This window comes from Carcharodon carcharias, chromosome 2 (assembly GCF_017639515.1).
Source record: "Carcharodon carcharias isolate sCarCar2 chromosome 2, sCarCar2.pri, whole genome shotgun sequence".
Classification (NCBI taxonomy): Eukaryota; Metazoa; Chordata; class Chondrichthyes; order Lamniformes; family Lamnidae; genus Carcharodon; species Carcharodon carcharias.
In genome coordinates this window covers 20,573,074-20,596,415 of record NC_054468.1, presented here as the reverse complement: position 1 = coordinate 20,596,415, position 23,342 = coordinate 20,573,074, and the positions used below count along the sequence as shown (strand labels likewise).

Here is a 23,342-nt window from a genome sequence, read left to right as displayed (position 1 = left end):
TGAATTGGACTAGCCATATAAATACTGTGGCTGCAAGAGCAGGTCAGAGGCTAGGAATCCTGTGGCGAGTGACTCACCACCTGATTCCCCAAAGTCTGTTCACCATCTACAAGGCACAAGTCAGGAGTGTGATGGAATATTCACCACTTGGCTGGATGAGTGCATCTCCAACAGCACTCAAGAAACTTGACACCATCCAGGACCAAGCAACTTGCTTAATTGGCACCCTTTCCACAAACATTCAATCCCTCCATCAGAAGATGAACAGTGGCAGCCGTGTGAACCATCTACAAGATGCACTGCAGAAACACATCAAAGCTCCTTAGGCAGCACCTTCCAAACACACGACTGCTACCATCTAGAAGGACAAGGGCAGCAGATACATGGCAGTACCACCACCTGAAAGTTCCCCTCCAAGCCACTCACCATTCTGACTTGGAAATATATCACCGTTCCTTCACTGCTGCTGGGTCAAAATCCTGGAACTCCCTTCCTAACAGCACTGTGGGTGTACCTACACCACAGGGACTGTGGTGGTTCAAGAAGGCAGCTCACTACCACCTTCATAAGAACAATTAGGGATGGGCAATAAATGTTGGCCTAGCCAGTGACCCCCAGATCCCGTAAGTGAATAAAAAAGTGATTTTTTTCTGATGGGGTTTTTTGGACAAGTTGACTCCATTTTAATGGCTTTTAAATTTGTGACATAGTGATGCAAACTTTCAGCCATCTTAGAAACTGCTCTTTCAAGTAAAAGCCTTTTCAGTCTTATAAAACTCAGTCAGTGGTTTTCAGCCAGTAAATACATAGTCATTTTTGATATAAAATATGGCTTTATAACACAAAGGATACCACTCCATTAATGTTCAGTGTTTGCACAAATTCAACACTAATAACGAGTGACAAGGATTTAAACAAAAAAAAAAATCAGATATGACTTCTCATTTTTCACTAATGTCCCTCTTTGCAGGAGTTGTTATCTCAGGATAATATTGGACATGGTTGATTTGTCTGTTAGCACTTGCTACCAATATCACATTACCTTCTAGTCATGTTTATTTTTTACTAAAAATTGTGAAGATGGAAATGTTGGGCTCTTTTTAATATAGGAAAAGGATTAAATGGCTCTGGCAAATATAGAAGCAGTAAATAAATACATTAATCGTTATGATATTGATTGTGTTGTCCACAATCTCTTATTTAGGGTGGGAAATCTTTACTGATATACAGCATGTTACTATCTCACCTTCTGCTCCTACAGAGACCATTAACATCTGATAACTGGAATGCAGCAAGCGTCGTTTCTTCAAATGACCTATATATAAAAAAAGGCTGAAAGCTTTGTTTAAAATGTTCTCACCATAAAGGTACCTCAACCTACAACAATATATTACTTACGAGCAAAACAGATGCAAACTCCAAGTGTAATTATGAATAGCAATACTGATAGTATGTGCACTTCAAGTATGCCTGTAAAAGAAAGGTGACAATTTAGTTTTGTCTGATCATTTCCATAGACAAGCTAAAAAGAAAGCTGAACATCCTTACCAATTTGGTCTGCAGAAAAATGCCTTCTCCACAAATCTTTCCCATTAGACATTGTAATTTTATATTCCAAAGTTATTCCTCCACCCTAATTAAAATACAGAGAGTTATACAACTATATCTCACATAACAAAAAATGGCAAGCAGGATGGCTCAAGGTTGTGTTTGGACAGTATTTATAACACTCAAGTGTACCGCATGGTCATGATAACACATCTGTTTAACATTGACATGAATATTGCAGAGGTAATGACATGTCTGCAACCTTTTAGGTATCTTCAGGAAAGAAATAGGGATTATACAAATTTATTGACATGCACAAATGCAAGAAAAAAGCATGCACTTAAACGGAGCCTTGCAACACTTCAAACTGCTTCATATATTATTAATTATCCCGATTATAAGAGACCATAATGAAGGCAGATTCAGCTGCAACTTTACATGCAGCAAGATCTCCTAAAAGCAATGTTTTTGGGTCGATGGAAGGAATGTTGGCCAGAACTTAGAAATAGTGCCATGGGGTCTTTAATGTACTCCTGAACTAGCATAGCATTTCCACTGATCCACCACGCCTTAATAGTGCATTAGGAGTACTAGCCTAAATACCGTGCTCAAACTGGAGTGCAGCTTGAATCTGTTGCCTTCTGACTCAGCGGCAAGAGTGTTACCAACTGAGCCAGACTGATACTTGAAGAACAAACATTCACAAGGACCAATATTGATTTTGAAGGCTACTAAATAACAGCCAAATGTACACATTGTTCATTACAGAGAAACAAACTCTTTTAAAAAAGAAGTCATTGCTGGAAAAGTAAATCTCCACATCAGGATTTGTATTTAAGTTTTATTCTGACCTTACTCTCATTAACACTTATAGTTTAACCACTATTTAGAACATAATGCATCTTTTCTTCATCAAATTGGAATGCATTTTCCATTAAGCATCTTGGGTCCTTTGTTCCCTTAATTGAAAGCAGTGGTTCTCAAACTGGGGTTGGTGGACTCCTTGGGTTTCTTAGAGACTTTCCACTGGATCAGCGAAATAATGTGAATGTGACCTGTAGCTGCGATGGCACAGGTCAGGTACACATCAGGCAGCATGATAGCAATGTTTTAGTGCAGAGAGGCTGATAAGCAGAATGAGGATGAAAAAACCCTGCAATAATCAGCAGCTGCACTTGAGTGAGCAGACGGTGGAAGGTTACATCTGAAATAGTGACACTGTTCTCATCAGGAGCAACCGAGTTTAATCTCACTCCAGGAAGGGCAGGGAGGTGTGTCATCCGGTGAAGTATTCTACAGGCATATTCCAGAGATGTACGGTTGTCTTTCAGCTGAAGGGAAGACAAAAGGTTTTGCAACATCAATCACATCAATGCTCACCATATTGGATAGGCCTGTCAAAGTGACACGCAATTTTTATTAACACCGACACTAATGAAGTTTACATTTAGAAATGTAAATGTACAATAAGTTTTTCGTATTATAATTTCAATGGGGGTGTCCACGGTAACTAATCCATTTGAAAAGGCTTCCTTCAACCAAAAAAGCTTAAGAATGGACCATCACAGGAAACAAGCTTGTCAGTTCAAAATGAAAGCCAGTTTTTTATCCTCTAAGGGCAGCCCTCAGATTTGGAATTTAAGGAGGAATATTTTAAGCTGAATTAAAAATATATTTAATTGGAGAAGTTTTAAAAAGGGAGACGTGCCGAATTTACAGAACATAAGACTTAGGAGCAGGAGTAGGCCAATCAGCCCTTCAAGCCTCCATTCAATAAGATCATGACAAAATATTTAGTGCATTGTATTACACTGAGTAAGCTACCTGTATTGAGGCTAATGTCCACTGATCCACCTGTCATGTCGTCATGGAGTCATGTAGTTGGTACAAATATATTTGTAGTGGGAGACAGGTTAAACGAGAAACATTTTTTTTATGCCTCGCTCGCAGTACTGGAGTTAATGTGCACAGAAAAACATTCATTCTCTTTCTGAGCACCTTCAAAAGCACAATTCACAAGTGCCATATGACCAAGACCAGGAATCAGTCATTGCCAGGCACTCTGCTGATGCCCAGTTGTGGTTGTTAAATGAAAAAATAAGAGGAATGCAGCAAATGTCCTGCAGTATCATCGTACTACATCTACTTTTTCTCACATGGAAGGAATCTTGTGACGAATTTAAATACTAGCACAGACTAGATGGGCAGAGTGGCCTATTTTGGTGCTGTTTATTCTAAGTAATTCTATGTAAAAATATATTCTTCATTGTGTTGGTTTGGGTGCTCACCTTGAATCTTTGTTTCCTCAGTTGTGTTGGAAACCAGCATGTGGGCTCCCACATGGTTATATTCCCCTCCCCTCCCTGCTTTGCTGTGTTCACTACAACCAGGCTATCTAATATCTCCAAACACGGCAACTTTGTCCTTTTTTTATTTTCAGTCTTCCTTAGTTTGTATTGTTTATTTCTGTTCTTAAAACAGAATTGGGGATAATGATAATGGTTTTCTTATAGAAAAGCTAGAAATCATTTTGCTCCAAAATTTAGCCACTGCCTGCAACAGTACTGTCTTTATTTGAACCCATTATCTTGAAAGCATTGAAAGCTTATGTCCATCCCGATTTAGATATACTTGTATTATAATCTGCAATGTGCATAAACTGCAAGGGATAATTCTGAAATAAGAATTCAGCGAGCATTAGGTTTATTCCAAGCTAGGTGCAAAGGGAGAAGGCCATTTAGTTCATCCCTGCTCAAGAGAGCATTCAACTGTTTCCCAATTTCTCGAGGATTTTTGCCTCCAATTCACTGCCAGCAATTTGTCATTTACTCCCAGGCCATTCTGGAACTTGCACAAGAGCACTCCAGATTGTCTCTCTCCTATTATATCTGTTAAGGTAGCATTTTAAATCGTAAGAGTGCATAAAATTTGTTAAAATAAGATACCTAAATTACCGATATGCTTTATGTTATAGTTACAGTACCTCAAATCCAGCACCCTTGGGATATTTCCGGATTTCAGGTCAACGGTTTGAGCCGTGGGCAGTTTGGGTCAAGTGAGGTCCAGGTCACCTGGAGTGTCGGATAGAGTGGTGCATGAAGTGGGGCAGCTGGAGCCTCACGACGCCAATGCAGCACCTAACCAAATTTGCCCAGATAAGTTTATTTTATACATTTTACTCACTTAAAATTGATGCAGGGAAGATTATAAAAATGTCCGGTTTTTGGACACCACCGGTTTTCAGGTAGCCACATCTGAAGTACTCTACCTGTACAAATATGGTCTTGTTTGTGACTAGTAAACTGTGTAGAAAACTATTCATACCCTACAATTACTGATTGCGAGGAACCACCATCTTTCCCTTACTGAATGAATGTTGACTTTCTTCTGACAGTCCGTGTAATTTATTCCATTTGTTTCTACCACCTATTTGGAAAGATAAAGGAAGCTGTAAATTCCATATCTGAAAATGTCAGCTGAGACTTGTTTTTTTTTGGTGGGTGGGGAGCAGTAAATGAGTATGAACTGTTTATTTAAACTGAGCCATTGAACATTATTTGCAATGCTGTATGATAATGCATTAAACTGACCAAACTGAACTGAAAATGACTAAACGATGCAAATTTAACCACTTACGTCAGATGCCCCCAAAATTTGCTCTGCACCCCATTCCAGTGTTACCAGCTGCCAATGTGCCCCAGCAGTATAAAGGTTTAATATCTTAATCCGCTTAATATCCCAATATGGTACAAAATGAACAAATTATCACACACATGTACAACTTAAACAATGCCTTAAAAGTATTACTCATCATTATCGTGACGGATGAAGTAATGTTCACACAATGGGACAAATCTTCTGAGGAGTAACAATCACCGCCAGATTGCCACGTCACCAGAATTTACTTGGCATGCACTGGAGCTCCACATTTCTCACCCGGACATCCAAACCAGGCCTCCTGAGAAATGTGAAGTGTACCGGTTCCAGAGACCTTCCTTTGTAGTGCAGAAACCTCGGGGGAAACCAATCCAAACCCCCTTTTATATGGCACTAGCTATCGTATATCAATAAGTTAAAATGTCCCAAAGCAACTTTGACAAGTCACGGACAGAATGCAAGTGTATAAGGTAAGTGAGTGAGGGGGTATGGTGGGTTGGGGACAGGGGGGTTATCGGGGGTTGGGGAAGGAGTCGGGAGTCAGGGGTGTGGGGCTTTAGTTGGTTGGTCAAGGGTGGGATGCAGTCAGAGGGTCAGTAGTATAATTACTGAAGAGTTGGAACTGGTTTAAATCCTTCTAACTTTTCCTGGGTAACTATTCTGCTAAGTGAATCAGAATCCCTAATCTCCGTCTATAACTCAGAGGGAGGAATCGTCTGACTGGCGTCAGGCGTGTTCATTGGCATAAGCGGACAATATGGCGAGAAGGCCAAAAGTCAGTTTCACAACTCTGTGAAACCAGTTTGTGATCATCTGCTATGTCCGTCGATGGCGGGCTGTGTTTCCGCCATTGGATGTTGGGAACCTCATTGTAATACATCAGCTTGTCATTAAAAGGGTAGCCCCACAGGGTTCATCCCCCACACACCCCATCCCCCCTCGACCCCCCTCACTCCCGCTGGATCGTCCACCCACATCACATATTTCACAACAGGATATAAAAGGTGTACACCTGGTGGGCTGCATTTTGAGAGGAATTCGCAGCTGAGTGCACAGTAACATTGCAGAGCGCTCACAAGGGCTGCCTGTTGGATTTTAAGATTGAGGCACGTTGTGGGAGTTGGGGGGGGGTGGGGTGGGGGCTGCAAAGGCGGCCCTACAGTTAAGGCAAAATTGGGGTGGGGGAAGGGGCAAAGGCTGCTCAATGGTTGAGCAATTAATGCAACTTTGGGGGAGGGGGAAAAGGCTGCCCTGTGGTTGGAGGTAGTGCAGGGGGGAGGTGGTGGGCGAGGGAAGCGGCCATACATCAGGGAAACCTTGTATAAAGTGACCACTCCTCTGCAGCTGAGACAGTTCAGGCGCAGCCACATTGATACGATTGGAGCCGATCCCCTAGCGTATCTGCCCACTCAAGCAACACAGAGGCATCAAAGTGCCACCAAGTGCTCCAGAGCTTTTCACCCCTCGGGCACAGACTGCAAACTAATGACCATTTTAGTGAACTGCAGAAAAGCTGAATGACAGGGCAAGTTGTACAATCTCTTTGTTAAAGCTGGGCCATGGAGCAGTCACTGCTGTTGGCGCTCACAGTCATCATCCCAGTTTGGACCAGCCTCCCCCATGGTTAAACTAACAGTTCAGGCTTGCAGTATGGGTTAGGAGAATGTCTGTGCCTGAGCCGACAGCACAGCATGCAGTCCAATGGGCAAAGCTGCCGCCAATCGGTCGGGTGGAGTGGAGCGGAGGTGGGAAGGGTTTCAGGCAGCCATGCAGCACACTAATCTCTGGCCATCAAAGTGGTGGCCAGCGCCCTCTGGGACGCATTAAGGGGCCTTCAGACTTAACCAAGACAGGTTCTTAGTACACATATGCTAACCCACGCATCTCTCTCTTTCATCCTGCAGGAGGGGTACATCAGGAGCATGCAGCCTGGTGACCTAGCTGTATGCCTCTTGGCGTACAGAGAGCGAAGACGACAGAGAACAGAATGACTGAGATGCCTGGCTGCACAGAGGGAGGAGCAGCACCTTCTGGAAGAAGGGGTGGCTGGGGCGTCCGCACATGTGGTTGAAGAGCCACAGTGAGCCATTGCTAGTCGGCAACTAGCTAGACTGTGCATGTCTAGGGAATTGGTCGGTCACATCTGCCAGCTACTGCAGGATTTGGCACCATGTGGACATGGAGGGTATCCACTGCCAGTGGCTGTGAAAGTGACCATGGCGTTCAATTTCTACGCCAGTGGCTCCTTTCAGGGCTCCACAGGCGACCTCTGTAGGATAACACAAGCCTTCACCCACAAATACATCCATGAGGTCACGGGTGCCATCTTTGTGAGGGCACACAACTTTGTGCATTTCGCTTGGAACCCAGAGAGCCAGGATGCAAGAGCGATTGGATTTGCCCAGATCTCGGGTTTCCCACAGGTGCAGGGTGCCATCGACTGCAATCACGTGGTGCTTAGATCTCCATTGCAACATGTGATCCACTATGTCAAACACACGGGATTCCATTCGCTGAATGTGCAGCTGGTGTGTGACCACCACAAACACATACTGCAGGTCTGCACACGGATTCCAGGGAGTGTGCACAACTCCTACATCCTCAGTCGGTCACAGATCACTGACATCTTCTAGGGTCCACAGAGGCTGCAGGGGTGGCTCCTCAGGGACAAGGGATACCCACAGAGGACGTGACTGATGACATCCATGCGGCGGCCTCAGGCTGCAGCACAGCAAAGGTATAATGAGGCTCATGCTGCAACTAGTACCTTGTTGGAACAAACCATCACAATGCTGAAAATGAGGTTCCGGTGCCTGAACTGGTCTGGTGGAGCCCTGCAATATAGTCCACAGTATATTCATGCATTGTTGTTGCCTGCTGCGCCCTTTACAACCTGGCACTGCAACAGGGAGAGGAGCTGGCTAAGGAGGAGATGGAGAAGACAGAGGTCTCCTCCAATGAGGAGGACACCGACAGTGATGAGGGTGAGGAGATCCTTGAAGGTGACGGGGACACCTCACATTGGCTAGACAAGGCAGGTGCATTCAGGAGGCTTGCCTAGTGGCTAGATTTGTGGAGGAAGATGGTGACGTGCAGTGAGGAGACCCCATAAGATCCTCACATTGTATCTATGAACTTTTGACTCCAGTCTGGTTTATGGCAGCACACATACCCTCTGTGATAATACTCCTGTCATGGAGACGCAGTGGAGGCCCTAATAGTCATAAGATTACAAGAGGATGATGATGAGGCGCAGTGAGGACACTCCATAGATCTTCACATAGCCTCTGAGAATGTCTGACTCCTGTTTGGCCAAGGGGAGCTCACTTGCGCTCTGTGATTAGGGTCAAATCATAGAGATGCAGCCACGAAACGTTAAAAGCATCAGATCCTTCGTCCATCTTGAGCACCTGACCCTTTCAGGCTCATGGTGTCACTGGTCACAGATGCTGAAGAGAAAGGGGCCAGCCACACCTTAAAAGGTGCTAAGCGCACACAGAAAGAACGTCGAAACTCTGTGATGCCTGACCATGACACTCTGATGGTGCTTGTCATTGCTGCCAATGTGCAGGCATCATTAATGTGTCCAGGGAACATGAGGCTGGACCACCACTTTGGTCTGAAGGCTGCACAAAGCACAGGGAAGAGGCCCTGCACTGAGACACCTGCCCTTATCTTGTGCAGAAAGCTTCCACATCTGAGTGACATGAACACCCTCATCAGAACAAGGAGCCATAGGCAGGGAGACGTTCTTGGAAATTTATTGGCAATAGTGAACATTACGTACAAGTGATTAACACCTGCGCCCAGGCTGTGTAACTACCTCTTCATAACTTTCTTAACCCTGTCACTATGTCTCGGTGCTCCCCAGACATCCACTGCTGAGGTGGAGGCAGCCTGCTGACTGCTACACCCTGTCTGTGATGATGGGCATCCTCTGGAGGGCTGAGATCTGGAGGGTTCCGGCCTGCTTTCAGGGTCCTGCTGTGTGGCAGTGGCACCCTCCTCAAGCTGTGAAGCTGGAGCTGCTGGGGTCACAGGAAGAGGTGATTCGGATGGGCTGAACACTCCTGGAGTTACCTGGATAGATGGCCCTAGCACGTGCACCTGCTGATCCTCCTCCCTATGGATGCTCATGGGTCCCTGGCTGAATCCTTGAGGAGAAGGGGTGAAATTGAGCTGCACAGCACCCTTCTCGCATATGTACTGTTGGAGGCAAACTATGGCATCAGCAATGGAGTTCAGCCCGCACAGCAGTGCAGGAGCGACATCCTGGACCAAGGTCTCTATGGCGGCTGCCATTCACCAGTGTTGACCTCGGTGCGTTGGCATGCCGGCACTATCACCTCAGCCTGAAAGTAGCCGGACTCGCCATCGTGCCTTGCAATCTGAGGAGTACAACGACCATCCCTTCCTGATGTTCCTGAGCTTGCCTTTGCAGCTCCAGCGACTGTGGCATGACCAAGTCCAGGGGCTCATCATCTGACTCGGACTCTGCAAACTTCTGGCTTCCAGCAGTCCTCCAGTGCCAGACACGTGGGAAGTTGCTGTCACCGCCTGCTGTAGATCAGAAAGTACGATGTGCTCACCAGATTGTGATCCCGAGGCTATTCTAAAGCTAGGTCTCACCGAGGTGTGCATCTGCGCTAGTGGAGGGTGTGGGTGTGCACTGTGACGGGACTTCAAGGAGGGTGCCTTCAGATTCCTCTTCAGAGGTTTCTTCAGGGCTTGACTGGAGGCCCTGGGTCGTGGACTCTGTCGGCTGTTTGGCAGATGTGCCTGCGAAAGCAAGAAGAGATAATTAGTGACCTGTGAAACAGGACACATCAATCACAGCATGGTTGTCTGATGGATGTTGCACTGCTGGATCCTCACTTGGTAGAGCAGCGCCGACCTCACCATCAGCACAGGGTCGGTCCTGGTCATCGCCGGCCAGCTGGATGGCTCTGTTTGCAAAGTCCTTGAGGATCTTGATATCAGGCATTCCTCCACTGGCCTGCAACCTCCCCCTCTTGTGGGCCAGCTTGTTATGTATAAATAGAGATGGAGAGAATGTAAGCAGGATGCCTGCCAGGCCAGATGATAAGTATGGCTGGTCTGTGTGGGTGGTGAGTGATCCCATGGAAGAGATGAGGGCAATGAAGGTGTATGTGTGAGAGAGTGAATGGTGATGTCCCTTCAACCGGCAGTGAGTGAGAGCTCCGTGGATGTGTGCTGAGTTTGAGAGTGTGAGAGTTCAGAGTGATGAGAAAAGTGACTTACCCTGGCAGAACAAAGGAGATCATTCATCCTCTTGTGGCATTAGGTGGCTGTTCTCTTTTGCAAGGCGTTGGCGCTGACCACTGCTGCCACTGCCTCCCAAGCTGGACTAGTGAGTTTGCTGTCCGTCCTGTATCCCTGCTCTGGCCGCAGGATATCACGGCAAACCTCCACTGCATCCAAAAGGTGCTCAAGTGACATGTCATTGAACCTGGGGGCTGCAGTCTTTTTGTCTTTCAGGGCCATGTCTTCTTTGCAGCAGTCATGAGCTGGCAGCACTGAGATGCATGCGTGCGGCTGCACTTTAAATATGGTGCCCAGTGAGATGAAGCGGCAAGATGATGGCATGGTGGGTGAATTGGAGCCTGCCCATTAAGTTATCTTAATGAAGTAGCAACAACTCAACTTTCCAAAAAATTCAAACCTGGCAAATGCTGCAAGCAAACACTAAAGTCTCCTTTATTTTACTGCTCACAGTGCCATCAATATCGGCGATTGCAGCTCCTAATTTAATGCAAATCGCAACAAGTTACAGTGAAATGGGAGAAAACAGGCAAGGGAATGCGCAAAAGAGTGTGAAAACTGAGGGGTCGTGCAAGAGGATCTGCCAGTAGACAATTTATCCCGTGTAAACCCCCCCACCACCAGAAATGACTTGTGTACAGCTACTCCACTTCCCTTTTGTCCCCTCTCCACCTTTCTAAATATATGTTAAACCCTTTGAGCCTAAGGAGAATAAAGATATGAAAATGTTGCTTTCCCCTCACCGTACCACTGTCAACTTAGTGAGTGCAAATACTCACATACAAATACAGAACACATACCTGGCAGCCAGACAACAGAAAGCTTTGAGTGAGGTTCAACAGTTGATTATTTCCATTGGCAGCCACTGCTTCTTTACTCCAGCAGTCCTGATTAAACACTTTCCAGAATTAATTGATAAAACACACAGAAATGTTTAGGTATTCAAAGTCAGTTCCAAACATAATGGTGCTACCAACAGTGACCTAGTAAGTATATCTATCAGCGCTCTTCCAATAGATTAGTTATTAAGTGTGCTACCTTGTATGGTAACTGAGCCATATAGATAGGAAAATTCCAGGATCAATTTTTGGTCTCTATTTAGAGTCCACTGATTTAATTACAGCAGCAATTCAGGTATTAGATTTGGCCACAGCGCCCTGAGTTAGGGAGGGCAAATAGCAATCAGTTCATGATCTCTATCCAATAAGTCCTGCTTGATCAAGGTTGGTTGTACTCCTAACAATATTGTCTCAGCTCAGACGTGAAGAGGGGTCAAATGAGGTGCACAATGGAGACACACCTATTGCCTGTCACATGTTCCAGCAAACATGGCTCCACAGAATTCCAAGCCATGGTACTATCTGGGAGAAAGTTCCACAGGCAGGAGAAGAAATGTGTTAAGTTGCACCATTGATATCCTCTAATGATCTAACAACACCTTCTGTAGGAATAATTAATGGAAAATTATCTCTAATAAACAGTGCACACATATAGTTCAAATGTTAGATTCTAAGATAGTGTTGTCTAATGCATTAGCACATGACTAATTACATTTTTGATTAGGAAATAAAACGTGAATAATAATGCTGGGCATTTAGCTGTAATACTCATTCTCAAGGCAATGTACAAACACTTAAGTTCTTTTTGTGTTTGTTGGTAAAATGATAAGCTAAAATGAAGGTACTATTGCTTTACACCTTTGGTTCCTGCTAAAATGCTGTGTAATACCAATGAAAACTATTGACTCCATGGCGACGGAAACACTAGAAGTAACGTATGGGGAGTTGAGAGGTCACTTTAGTCAGATTGACCAAATTGGAATAACCGCTTCAGGTCAGCAGAAGAAACCAGTAACAAGCAGCTCCAACAGGGCATGTTATGGCCGGGGGCCGACAGCATCCAGCTACATTCTGACTGGGGAGTAGGAGCAGGTGTAGCTTGTATTGTGACTTGGTTGTGAGGTGGTGTCCAGCAAAAATTGGGGATTTCATTAAAACATTAGTTGCTGAAACACTCTACTTTATTAACCATTTCATCTGAATTTGTACGAGCATATAATGCTTATTCAACTATGGTTTGTTGCCAGACCTACCTTTGAGCTGTTCTTATACACGGAGGGCCATTGGGTCTTCTCATCATAGTAAAACAGTAAATTCACATTATGTTTCTCCTAGCAAGGGTATGCGAAAACATTTTAATTCACAATATTATGGAAATATTTGGAGTTACTATTTTCAGAGTTCCCCATATTCAATTCAAATATTTTAAGGGTAAAAGTTGGTATACAAATACACTGCACAATAACACAGTATAGCTGCACCCATGACTGATAATGTCACCCATGTTACTAGCTCAGAGGAAAGGAAGAAATAAATCACTATTTTGCTTTGTGCACCTCCTTCCAGTGCAAAATGAACAGCATTAGTCACCCTTGGGATTTGTAGGTCAATTACTACCACTCTGAATGGAAAAGGTGACCAGAATACGAATCACACTCCATCAAAAAGTGCTTTCAGATAATTTTAGTAACGCAAATCAGAGAAATATCTCAAAAATCAAACATCTCTCTGCAAAACAGTCAATGCTGCTTAGCGTTTTGTTTTGCACGTCCAAAAGAAATTCTATTCCATGAAGATTGTTTAATTCTAAAGTAACCAGGAAATGCTTGAAAGACTCAGCAGGTCCGGCTGTGTCTGTGGAGAGAGAAAGAGTTAACATTTCAAATCTGCAACTTTTCATTATCCTTTAATTGTAAACTTATTCACCAACATGATTTCTGCCTTGTGCTCTAAACTACCTGCTGCTGCAGGCAAATATTTTGAGAATCTCAAGGACCTATACATTCTCAAAATAATTGCCCTCTACAGCAGAAACCTGATAAGGATTGAAAAGAGAAAAAGGACTTGTGCTTGACCAAACAAACTGATAGCTTGAGGGCAAATGTAACCTGATCCTTGGGAAGGAGACAAAGATTGGGTGCAATGCAAAGCTCATTTTACATCCTGCCCAATTTTACACTCCATTGAAGTCAAGGGAGACAAACATTGAGGGACATGTTCCACCCGATCCCATGGGATCAAGTTACCTGAAAATTACAAGCTGCCGCTTGACGACATCAAGTGAAAACACAGCATTAGTTTTCACATGTACTGATGACACCCAGCTTCAATTCTCCACCACCTCTATCAACTCCCCCACTATGACTAAATTAACAGGCTGCTTATGTGACATTCAGCACTGGATAAGCAGAAATTTCTTCTAATTATATATTGGGAATATTTCAGTCATTGTCTTTGGTCCTTACTACTAACTCCATTCTCTTGGTATTAATTCTCCCTGGCAACTGTCTGAGGCTGAACCAAACTGTACACAGCCTCGGTGTCATGTTTGATCACAAGATGAGTTGCCAGCCACATATTCGCACTGTGACTAAGACCACTTATTTCCACCTCCATAATGTCGCCTGACTCCGCTCGCTCCCACCACCCCGCCCCCCCCCGCCCCACCCCCCACTCCCCTCAGCTCAGCTGCTGTTAAAACCCTCATCCATGCCTTTGTTACCTCGAGACTTGACTATGCACATCTGGCTGGCCTCCCACATCATACCCTCCATAAACCTGAGATCATTCAAAACTCTGCTGCCCGTGTGCTCACTTGTGCCTAGTCCCATTCACTAACCTACACTGGCTCCCAGTCACCAAAGCCTCGATTTTAAAATTGTCATTCTTATTCCTAAATCCCTCCATTACCTCACCCCTCCCTATCTCTGTAATCTCCTCCAGCCCTACAACCCTCCGAGATATCTGCACTAACGTAATTTTGGCCTCATAGGCCTCCCTGATTTTAATAGTTGCACAATTGGTGGCTGTTGCCTTCAGCTATCTATGTCCTAAGCTCTAGAATTTTTCTCCCTAAATCCTTCTGCCTTCCTCCTTTAAGACACTCCTTAAAACCTACCTCTTTGATCAAATTTTGGCCACCTTCCCTAATATTTCCCTATGTGGCTTGGTATCTAATTTTGCTTTATAATGCTCCTGTGAAGCTCTTTGGGATGTTTTATGTTAAAGGTGCTAAATATAAGTTGTTGTTGTTGCTGCTACCTCCTTCATTTCAGAAGTTTCTTTAATTGGCTCCATCCTCTTACCAACTGCATCCAGATTTCAGTAGATGTAGTATCAACTCCACACTGATCATTCCACTTAATAGACAGCACTCTAGAGAGGTACTGAGCAGCCACACTGCAGGACCATAGCTGGATAACTCTCCACAAATATAGGGATATTTCCTGTTACAGGCCTGCTCATTACATCACCCAACAGACATGGAATCAAGTTCAAAAATAAAATTTATAAGATCGATAAGTTTCTAGCAATTAAGTTATTTAATGCAAAATTGCCTCAACTAACTTTAGTGGTGTCAAGACACTGTCCATCAATAGGGCTATTAATTTTTCAATCTCTTCATTGGTAGACCTGAGGATATTCCATCATATTTTTTTCAACCACCAGAAATTCTGTGGCTGTTCTACATTTAATCCTTACCTTGGCATAGCGGATATGGTAGCTGATCTGTCCTTTGTCAGACAAGAAACAAAATTTGGTCAAAAATACCCATTTCTGAAAGAAAAATATATCAGTTGCAATAAAACAGGGAATTATTTAAAGAGAAAGTCTCTTACTTAAATATAATCACATATTAATTAACAAGTGCTGCTTATATTTACACTGCTGCGTGAACAAGGATGCATATAAGAATTATTATGACCCTTGGCCAGGCCACCCAAGTCATTGGAGGGGTCCAGATAGGGACCAATAATGTTTTGTTTAAAGTTTGAGATTTAAGGCACTTACTCAGTGAAGAAAGCCACAAAATTCCAGAGGTTTTGAACAAACAAAAATAAACTTTCCTATACAAGGTTAGAAAGATAAAACAATTTACAATATTTATCTTATATTCTAATATTCAGGGCAAGTATGGGGTATTAACAAGCCAACCGTGGTCAAACACACCACACTACACAATAAATGACAAATGCAACCAAAGCCAATTCTATGGATTTCTCAATAACGCAACCAGATGCCCATTACATTGTGAGCCAACTACTCTCACTGAAACTTCGCCTTTCTCATGAGGGCGTCCAATCTCCACGTTCAAAGATCCTGCCTTTGGTGTTCTCTGCAAAAGTTGCTCCATCTCAGAAGGTTTCAACAATTGCCAACCGCAATCTTGCCTTCCGAGATTCCATTCCCCTGGGTTCCCGAGTACACTCGGGCATCAAGTTACAAGCACAATTTCAGCTCTTTGGCCATGCCAAGCAGGACACTACAGCTTCAAAAGGTGTACCTTTACCCCAACGGCTGCAGCACGGAGTCACCATCCTTCAGTTGCTTTCTCAAATCTTAAGAGCTTCACTTCAGCCCTCTTCAACTATTAGGACTTCTCCTAAGGACACTTCTCTTAAAGTCTGCTCCCCACAGCTCTTTCTTTAATTGAAGGCTGTTTCTCCTTTCCGTAACGCACCTGGGACCTGTTCCTGGCCCCTGTCTCTTGTCCCTGCCTCTGAGACATTTCTTGGGACCTCTCCCTACCCCCTGGTTTGGGACCTTCTCCCTTGCTCCTCTCCCTGGGACACTTACTTGACTATGGCGCTCTGCACCTTGTCACATGACCTGGGCTGTCATGTTGCTCTTCTTTCCTTCCTGTGCACAGACGCACTATGCCAGTTCGTGGCCTGAAGAATGTGAAATTTCCAAACCGTGCACGTGCAGCCAGTTCCCAGCTGGAACATGCGCAGGAGGCGCAAGGTTTACTGGGAATTGGCATTCCCAACCTCACAGGTAAGTTTGAGTTTCTTAACAGAATTCAGGACACAAATCAACTCCAGCACATCTGTTCTATACTTTTAATATTCCTATCAGCAACAATATGTTAGTTCATCCTTTATGTGGTCCTCAAAGTAAATTTGGTGCCTTGCTCTTTCCTCTGTACCTGTGCCTCTGCTTATCTCCTCCTTTCTGAATCCCTATCTTCAGTTCTCTTTGTGCCTGTTGTTTTTCTCCCTCAGTCTACATATGCCTGATGATTTCTGTCATCACCTGCATGGAAGTCCCTCTCTTTCTGTACATCGCCCTTTCAGTATTATTACTGTTTTATTTCTCTCTGTTGCTCCTTTTCTGTATATGTTTTTTTCTTTATTCTTTTATGGGAGGTGGGTGTCACTGGCAAGGCCAGCATTTGTTGCTCATCCCTAATTTCCCTTGAACCGAGTGTCTTGCTAAGCCATTTCAGAGGGCAACTAGGAGTTAACCACATTGCTGTCGGTCTAGAGTCATATGCAGGCCAGATCAGTTAAGGACAGCTGATTTCCTTCCTTAAAGGACATTAGTGAACCAGATAGGTTTTTTACAACAATCGATGATAGTTTCCATGGTTGGTATTCCTGAGACTAGCTTTCAGGATTCCAGGTTTATATTAATTGGATTTAAATTCCACCAGCTATCATGGTGGGATTTGAATCTCTGTCCCCAAATCATTAGCCTGAGCCTTTGGATTACTAGTTTAGTGACATTACCACTGCAGCACCATCTCCCCCTAAACACTGCTCTGTGTTTCATATTTTTTTCAGCTGTCTTTGTATGTCTCACCTCCCATCAAGACCTGGAAACAGGGTGAAGACTTCAATCCTTTGACAGGTGCAGAAATTATCTTCTGAGTATAAGACTACAACTCTGCTCACAGGTTGCAATGTAATCCAGGAACACTCTTAAGCGTTCAACCACTACAGTAACTCAAAAGCCAAGTTACAGGCCTTTCCTCATACATGCTGTATCACTAAGTTGGAAGACTGGTTTATGAAAGGTGGCAGTGGGAATCCATTCAGATCCTTGTCCCTTCTCAAATTCACCCAGTGCTGATGCTTCTTCCACTGAGTTTTCAACATAAAATTGTTGAAAAGCAAGTTGCTGTCAATACCTCCTCAAGTAACCTGGGAACACTGGGAGCAGAGTGGAGTACCTGACATAGGGCAGATGGAATCCCATACATATTGGTTTTAAATGCATACTTAGCAGCAACCGACTGCAAAAGGGTTTCAGGGGATAACCGTTTAGCAGTCATGTAATTTGTTCAGGCCAATGAAGTTATCTCTTTTAAATTAAAGAGATACTGAATCATCCCTGCTTCTAACCCTCCCCAAAGAAATCTAGCAATATGGTCCATTTATAAAGGGACATGACTAGTAAAAATCCAAATCATGAAAAACGTATAACGTTCTATTTGATTTAAGATTGTTACGACCATCCCCCGGGTGAGGTCCCCCAATTTGTTAACTTCCCGACTGGCATGCCAATTTTGTTGTGCTCCCAGGTGAGGAGGAATGAGCTGACTCCCATTCTTTATTCAACCCCCTCAGTTGGTTGCAACTAGGTTAATTTAAAAGTGATCCCTTCTCCCCCGTAGGTACCTTTTCCCAGTCCAAATGTATTTATGTTTTAGTAGGAGCCAACTTAACCAGGATTTCTTGAGTCAAAGAAAGAGTAAATTTATTAGTTACCAAAATCCTGAGAAAAAAAAAATTAGAATGCAACACACAGATCAGAAATGAGAAGCTGAGTCCAAATAAAAGTTTGAAAAGATATACGAATCAGCCTTTGGCTTCTCTGTGTGGTGTAGATGGCGAAATGTTGTGGCTGTTAAGTTGGGTGATTCCGGTGGAGCTGACTTTGGCAATGTAGCAGTTGGTTTGGAGACAATTGGTTCTGCAGGTTGGCTGAAGACGCTGTCCTATTTCCTTTTGGTTGTGGCTTGCTGACTTGTCTCCAGCAACAGAAAGAGGGAGAGAGAGGCTTTGCCTCCAAGTTGCACGAGTGCCTAGTTGATCTTACCCTTCTGTCACTCTCACAGAATACTAGCAGACAGAGGTCAGGTCTGCAGCTAACTTTTTAACCCACATCCTTGTGTATTCCTGGAAGGAAAAACAAACATGTCTTTTGCATAGATTCCTTTTTCTTTCAACTCAGACCATTTCCACATTCTGAGATATAACTCAATGGGGGATTGGTTTTGGATGTCAGCTGGTGTGGCAATCAGTCTCCATTGTCTCTGCAACAAGGAGATTAAAGTTCAGTCTTTTGCATTTCATCTCTTCCTTTCAAGTGCCTCTGTCTGTGGTAGGCCTTGACACCTTTTTAAGTGAGACATTCCATGTTCTCTCGGGACTAGTTGTTCAAGAATGATCCACATAAATTTTCAAGAAAGTGGTTACTTTACATTCTCAGCCATCTTTTGTTCAGTGTCTTTGATTGCATATTTTTTTTTAAAAAAGATGTTTTTCTTAGCAAGTTCAATATGCCCGTAAGTAATTCGGGGCTGTAATCCACTGTCGTGACAAGATGTATGTGAAACTGTTACTTTCCTGCTTGTTCACAACTTCTACCACTAAGACATCAATATGCAACTTCAAAATCTTTACCAGTATTAATTTATGAACCAGACAATCCCCACCAATTTATCAGTTCCTGGTGGTTCTTTTTGGTTGTGACTGATACAGAACCATCGTTTTACTTGTCTAAAAGCAAAAACAAAGTATAGATGTCACAAATGTGAGGTAAGTATTCAGTTAGAACATTTTTTTGCTGACAGTGGAGGGAAGCAGAACTCTGTATTCTCATTAACTGATAACAATCAGATTGTGCATTGCTGGGCATTTTTTGTAGAAGCATATATATTTAAGCTTACATTTCTCTATGATCATAGTTGTGTATTACAAGGCAGCACACAACACTGACCTTGAAGGATGTTACAGTAACTTATGTATCACTTTTTGCAGACTAAACAGGATCCTTAAAGTAGCTCCAGGACAGTGTTTTATCAAAACAAATACTTGATGATTAATATTGAGCATCTTTCAATATATGCTTAACCTCAGTTCTGAGGAATAAACATGTAAACTACATCATCATGTAGAAGCCTGCTCAGCTGTTCTCACAGACTGCCTTTGTGCTCACTGGCACCTGATGATAGGGATACTCAGAAGATCAGCTCCTAACAATAGTCCATAGGAAAGTAGATAAGTTTATTTCCTGCCTCCACTCAGTTGGTGAAGATGAAGCCATTGATCTGGTTACAAAATGAAGGTACCATGTTCCAGTGATTCACTCTTATAAGGGTCTTGCCTCTTCCATTCTATTTTTATAACTCATCTCAAACCCTTTCACCTCTGCTTGCCCGTTCTATCTCTCTAGCTGTAGCAACTATTATTTGAATGCATCCTTATACAATCCAATTGGCACCTATCACATACAATTAAAACAACAACTTGGAGAACGAGCCATTTGGTTATGACATGTAGAAAATTCTCAAGAAAGGAAAAGAGATTAGAAAAAAAAACTGCCCCTCCCAAAATGACATTTCCCAGACAGGCTGGTTGATTCACAGTAAATTCGCCTCTTGGCTGGCTGCAAACATCACCAGCTGCAGCCTGGTAATTGACCTGAGTGGTGAAGTCCCAGGTTTCAACCTTCCACAGAAAATCTGGAGGCAGTGCCTGAGGACAGGCCAGGGAAGATGTGGCCACTGGCTCCACCAGTGGGACATGAAGAACAGCTGAAATTGTGACTGTGGCCACCCAAGTCAGACCATCGCCCCACATACCAAACTCCTGCCCCGAGAGATCCATTCCTGGCGGCATGTCAACCATTCACAGTGCGTCAGCTGAAGCCATTGAACGGATTACTAATCTCAACATCAAACTATAACTGCTTCCCCAGTCACCCAAATTAAAATATTCATAACTTTGTTTGGGGATAAATTAGTAATTTTAAAGGGGTGTATATATGTTTAGAAAAGAGATTGAATGTAGACAGTTGACTTGCAATCAACTAAATCCACCCATAACTGTTTTGATGATCTCCTTGATACATTGGAGTAAAATGACAAGAGTAATTAAAGTTTTAAAGTATCACTCCTAACAGAGATTGATAACACCACTAATCCCAGCAGATTTTATTTGATTTGATTTTCCAAAGCACATCAGCTGTAGGCCATATCTTGCAAAATTCTCCCCCAAAGAAAACAAAAATCAGACCCTTAAGCCCACAACTGGGATAGAAACACCAACTTGGACAACCAGTAGAGTAAGGGCTGAGAGGCCCGTTACCTGAATCATGTTTAAATACTAACAATTAAAAATAAAGTTACCTTGTCTGTCTCTAGTCTCCCTGCTTCGTACTTCCCACTAACTAATGACAAATGAACGATGAGAAAAGGACACAATAAGACCCCGCCCTGCCCAAGCCAACCCATCTGCTGAGTGGGGCCCCCGGTTGACTCAGGGCCACCACCTGGGCGGCTGAACAACGCCCTAACGGCCACTGCACCTGGCTGGGCGCGCATACCGTTCCTCTCAGATAGGAAAGCGTGTTACGTCACAAAGAGCAGGTGGCTCGCTTTCTCATTGGGTAACCACGGTGGTGATTGATCGCCTGATCAACCAATAATAACGAAGGACGCCATAAAGCGCCCCCTCCCCGTCCTCCATGGTATTACGGCTGAGGAATCAGGGGATGTTTCAAAATCAGGGGCTTAACTCCCCGAAGTATTTTTTTTTTAAAGCCATGGATTTACTTTTCAACCCCGTTATTTACAACCGACATTGCGATGTCTCAACTTCCCGACCCTCCCTTCTTAATTGACAGAAAATTTAACCATTAAACGCTAGCTCCGTTCTGATAGACAGTCAGATAAACCAATTAGCAATCAGTGTATGGAGCTTCTCATTGAATGTAGCGTTCAATAGTTTCAATCAATCACAAGGAAGAGGCGGGTAACCACTTCCCATCACAAGACAACATTGCATGTGATTTGTGTTGCATTTAACTTTTGTTCTGATATTGGCTTTAATTCCATTAAACCGTTATTCACTCGATGTTGTCAATATGTTTTCATGGCCGGAATGTTTCAATTCTCTAAAAAATGTGGTGTTCTAAAACTGTTACAATCTGGAAACCAGAACTAGGGGTCATAAACAGAAGCTACAGTGGTCAGTGACAAAATTTAGTAGGGAATTCATAAATTCCGTTAGCGAGAGAGTGGTTACAATGTGGAACTTGGTACCACAAGAGGTAGTTGAGTCAAATAGCACAGGTACGTTAAAGGGGAAGCTTGATAAGCACATGAGGGAGAAAGGAATAGAACGATATATTGATACATCTAAATGAGGCTCATGTAAAGTTTAAACACTAGTAATGGAGCTGTTTCTGTCCTGTAATTACTATGCAATCCCATAATTTAGCTGTAGATGACATGAGTATAGTGATAAACTTCAAGAGGGCATAGGCCTTAGAAAGGGCAGACGTGGGAGAAGAGATTAAACACAAGTGCAAAGTGATACATTTTAATAGTAAGAATGAGGAGAGACTAAAGAATTCAATTCTAAAGGAAATGCAGGAAGAAACACGAGGGTGTAGAAACAGTAAATGATTTGCAGCGCAGAAGGAGGCCATTAGTCCCACCATGTCTGTATTGGCTGATGAGAGTTATCCAGTCTAATCCTATCTTTGAGCTCCTGGTTCACAGCCTGCAGGTTACAGCACCACAAATACTTCTTAATATGAGGATTTCTGCTTCTACCACGATTGGAGTGTGTATATATATATATACACACACATATATATATATATATACACACACACACACACAAAGTGTTGAAGATGGAAGGGCGTGTTGAGAAAGCAGTTAAAAGGCATACTGGATCTTGGGCTTTATAAATAGAGGCATAGAGTACAAAAGTTGCATTGGACTTTTTTAAAAAAAAACTGGTTTGGCCTCAACCACAGTATTGTATCCAATTCAGGGTTCCTTACTTTAGGAAAGGTGTGAAGATTTAGTGTGGGTGCAAAAAACATTTACAAAAACGGGGATGAGGGACTTCAGTTACGTGGATAGATTGGAGAAGATGGAGTTGTTCTCAAAGATAGGATCGAGAGATTTGGCAGTATTCAAAATAATGAGTCTGGCAGAGTGGGTAGGAAGAAACTTCCCACTGGTGAAAGGGTCTACACCCAGAGGATGCATTTGGAGTGATTGGCAACTGAGAAAAAGAAAACATGAGGAAAATATTTTTTTACACAGAGTAGCTACAATCTGTAATGTACTGCCTGAGAGAGTGGTGGAGGCAGATTCAATTGCTTTCAAAAGGGAATTGGATAAGCAGTTGAAGGGGAAAAAATGCAGGGCTACTGGGAAAGGGGACTAGCTGCTGAGAGAATGTTTAGCCTTGTGGGGGAATCTAGAACTAGGTGACAGTTTCAAAATAAGGGGTCTCCCATTCAAGACAGAGATGAAGAATTTCTCCTTTGGAATTCACTAACCTACATAGCAGTGGAGACTGGGTCATTGAATATATTTAAGGCTGAGTTAGACAGGTTTTTAATCTACAACAGAGTTGAGGGTTGGTGGGGTGAGGGGCAAGCAGGAGCCTTGAATTAAGGCCACAACCAGTTCAGCCATGATTTTATTGAATGGTGGAGCAGGCTGTAGGGACCACTCCAGCTCTTATTTCTTATGTTACTATGTACCTGAAATTGCTCTTGCAGAACCTGCAAGGGGCAGACGGGCCGAATGGCCTTTCTCCTATGACTCCAGGTCTCTCCAAAAGTTGATGACGACACATCGACACTCTCTCCCTCCGCAGAGACTGTGTTTTGCAGCATTTTCCGTTCTGTTTCAGATTTCCGCAGTTTTGACTTTGGTGGTTGTTTGTTGAGTCAATCCCTGACATTGATTGACATCCTGTCCCTTATTCCGGATTGGCCGACTGCCTTTGATTGGCAGCAGCGCCATCCCGGCTGGCGATC

At 43.4% G+C, this 23,342-nt stretch overlaps 1 protein-coding gene across 1 annotated transcript; it reads right to left on the bottom strand.

Moving 5' to 3' along the window:
• Positions 1 to 1,390: 1,390 nt before the first annotated feature.
• Positions 1,391 to 23,239, bottom strand: LOC121287070 (transmembrane protein 145-like). The gene is made up of 5 exons (XM_041204560.1): positions 23,064 to 23,239; positions 4,873 to 4,974; positions 2,802 to 2,879; positions 1,549 to 1,633; positions 1,391 to 1,470 (listed from the first exon to the last, which is right to left on the bottom strand). Exons 1-5 carry the CDS (start codon positions 23,196 to 23,198, stop codon positions 1,391 to 1,393), a joined length of 480 nt encoding a protein of 159 aa, XP_041060494.1. The 5' UTR covers positions 23,199 to 23,239.
• Between the last annotated feature and the right edge of the window lie 103 nt (positions 23,240 to 23,342).

Coding starts and splice junctions, on each gene's coding strand:
- LOC121287070 (XM_041204560.1), bottom strand. CDS start 23,198: ATGCTGCAAAACACAGTCTCTGCGGAGGGAGAGAGTGTCGATGTGTCG. Junction 4,975..23,063: donor TTCTGCAAGAGCAATTTCAG/GTACATAGTAAC, acceptor CTTTCCAAATAG/GTGGTAGAAACAAATGGAAT. Junction 1,634..2,801: donor ACCTCCCTGCCCTTCCTGGA/GTGAGATTAAAC, acceptor TATTTTAATTAG/GGTGGAGGAATAACTTTGGA.